At 43.9% G+C, this 1,940-nt stretch overlaps 1 protein-coding gene across 1 annotated transcript in view; it reads left to right on the top strand.

Moving 5' to 3' along the window:
* Rragd (Ras related GTP binding D) overlaps positions 1 to 1,940 on the top strand; it is a 48,779-nt gene that overhangs the window by 28,987 nt on the left and 17,852 nt on the right. Inside the window, exon 3 of the mRNA XM_023711914.1 lies at positions 1,040 to 1,239. Within this exon, the coding sequence (XP_023567682.1) occupies positions 1,040 to 1,239 (200 nt within the window). The remainder of the gene's footprint in view (positions 1 to 1,039; positions 1,240 to 1,940) is intronic.

The raw sequence follows: 1,940 nt of genomic DNA on the forward strand, positions 1-1,940 counted from the left end.
CCACAAAAAAAAAAAAAAAAAAAAAAAAAAAGGCATACATTATAAACTTCGTATTTGTGTGAAATTTTATTTTATTTTTTTGCTGGAACTGGGGATTGAACTCAGGTCCTTGAGCTTGCCAGGCAAGTGCTTATTCTACTAAGCTATCTCTCCAGCCCCTTGTGTGAAATTTTAAAACAACATAAAAGAATACTGTGTTGTTTGGGGGTGTATACATGTGATACAGAAAAATGAGGGCGAATAAGCACAAAACTCAGGCTGAGATTGCCTCTGAAGGATGAGCCTAGAGGGACAGGCTGGGTTGGAAAATATATGCTCAACCTTGGTGTTGATGGATACATAGGCATTTGTACGGTTGGATGTGTGTAGAACGCTTTCCCCTGGTATTGTTTTGGGCAATTATTCTCCTACACCGTGGTCAGCAAAGTTTCTGTAATGGACTGGATGGTGAAATATCTGTGGCTCTGCAGACTGTGCTGTCTCTGAGGAGCTCCCACAGAGGAAAACTACTGAGCTGTGCCACCGTGGCCGGAAGGCAGACTCAGACAGTGTGCAAACAAGTGAGCATGGCTGGGTTCCAATGTAACTTCGTGCAAAACCAGGCAGGGCCCCTGTGGACCGTGGTGTGCTGACTTCCCTGAACTGTGTTCTTAAAATTGTTCCTCTGGCTGCTTCCCTGTCCTCCTGGTGACCCCTCTCACGTCTCCTCACTCAGTCACACCAACGACTCAGAAAGCTGGGAGGAACTGCCCTAGGTAGTGTGGGGTCAGTTTCTTTTCCTGAAAGGGCAGCTCTGCTCTTTATGGCTGTCATTGGCCTAAATTATGACTGCATTTTGTTAGGGTCTCCTTCTCTGTGTTAACAAGACTGGTTTTCAACCTTGACTGCTATAAAGCCAGGCTTTGAGGGGAGCTTTTGTAAAATACTTTAGTTGGTGGTGGGAGTAGGGGTTGTAGCCATGTGATTCCCAGTAAGAGTGTATATGGAAGACTCTGGAAGCAAGGCAGTCTCCTCTCACAGGCGTTGTCTTTGTTCCCAGGATGACTACATGGAAGCCCTGGCCAGGCTCCATCTCACAGTGACCAGGGCCTACAAGGTGAACACTGACATCAACTTCGAGGTGTTTATTCATAAAGTGGATGGTCTGTCAGATGACCACAAAATCGAAACCCAAAGAGACATTCACCAGAGGGCAAATGATGACCTTGCAGATGCTGGATTAGAAAAAATTCACCTCAGGTAAGAACAGAAGTCTCTTAGGGATTCTAATATAATAAAGAATGGAAAAAAGCAGCTTTGGGCCCTAGAGTCACCTTGGTTAGCTAGAGTACTAAGCTATGGGTACTGATTTATCTTGTTTACCTTCTTGTGCTATAGACACTAGGAGAGGATTTAGCAAAACCAGTGGTGGCTTTTTTGAGATAAGGTCTTATAGTTCAGGCTGGCTTTGAACTCCCTATGTAGCCCAGCCTGGCTTTAAACTCACCACAGTCCTCTCGCCTCAGTCTCCTGAGTGGTGGGATTACAGTTGTGTGCCACTACTCCTGACAGGAAAAATGAATTTTGATCATACTAATTCTAATCTTTGGCGAAAGATTTTTTTTTTTTTTGGAACTGGAGATTGAACTCAGGCCCTTGCTCTACTGAGCTATCTTCCCGGCCCCGAAAGATTGTTTTTAACAAGTGGTCAAAGCTAAGGTTTTTCTTTCATATGAAAAACATAGGCCAGGGAGATGGCTCAGTGGAATAAGTGCTTCCCTGGCAAGTGCAAGGGCCTGAGTTCGATCACCAGTTCCGGAAAAAAAAAAAAAATCCTTAAAAAAAACTCATAATGGTCCAAAAGAGAAAGTAGATACTGTAGAATGGAAAGAAGCTGTTCAAAGGAAAGAAAACTGGGATGAAGGAAAGGAGAAAAGAAAGAAGGAAAACACACACACACA

Source organism: Octodon degus, unplaced genomic scaffold (genome assembly GCF_000260255.1).
Source record: "Octodon degus isolate 3935 unplaced genomic scaffold, OctDeg1.0 scaffold00022, whole genome shotgun sequence".
Classification (NCBI taxonomy): domain Eukaryota; kingdom Metazoa; phylum Chordata; class Mammalia; order Rodentia; family Octodontidae; genus Octodon; species Octodon degus.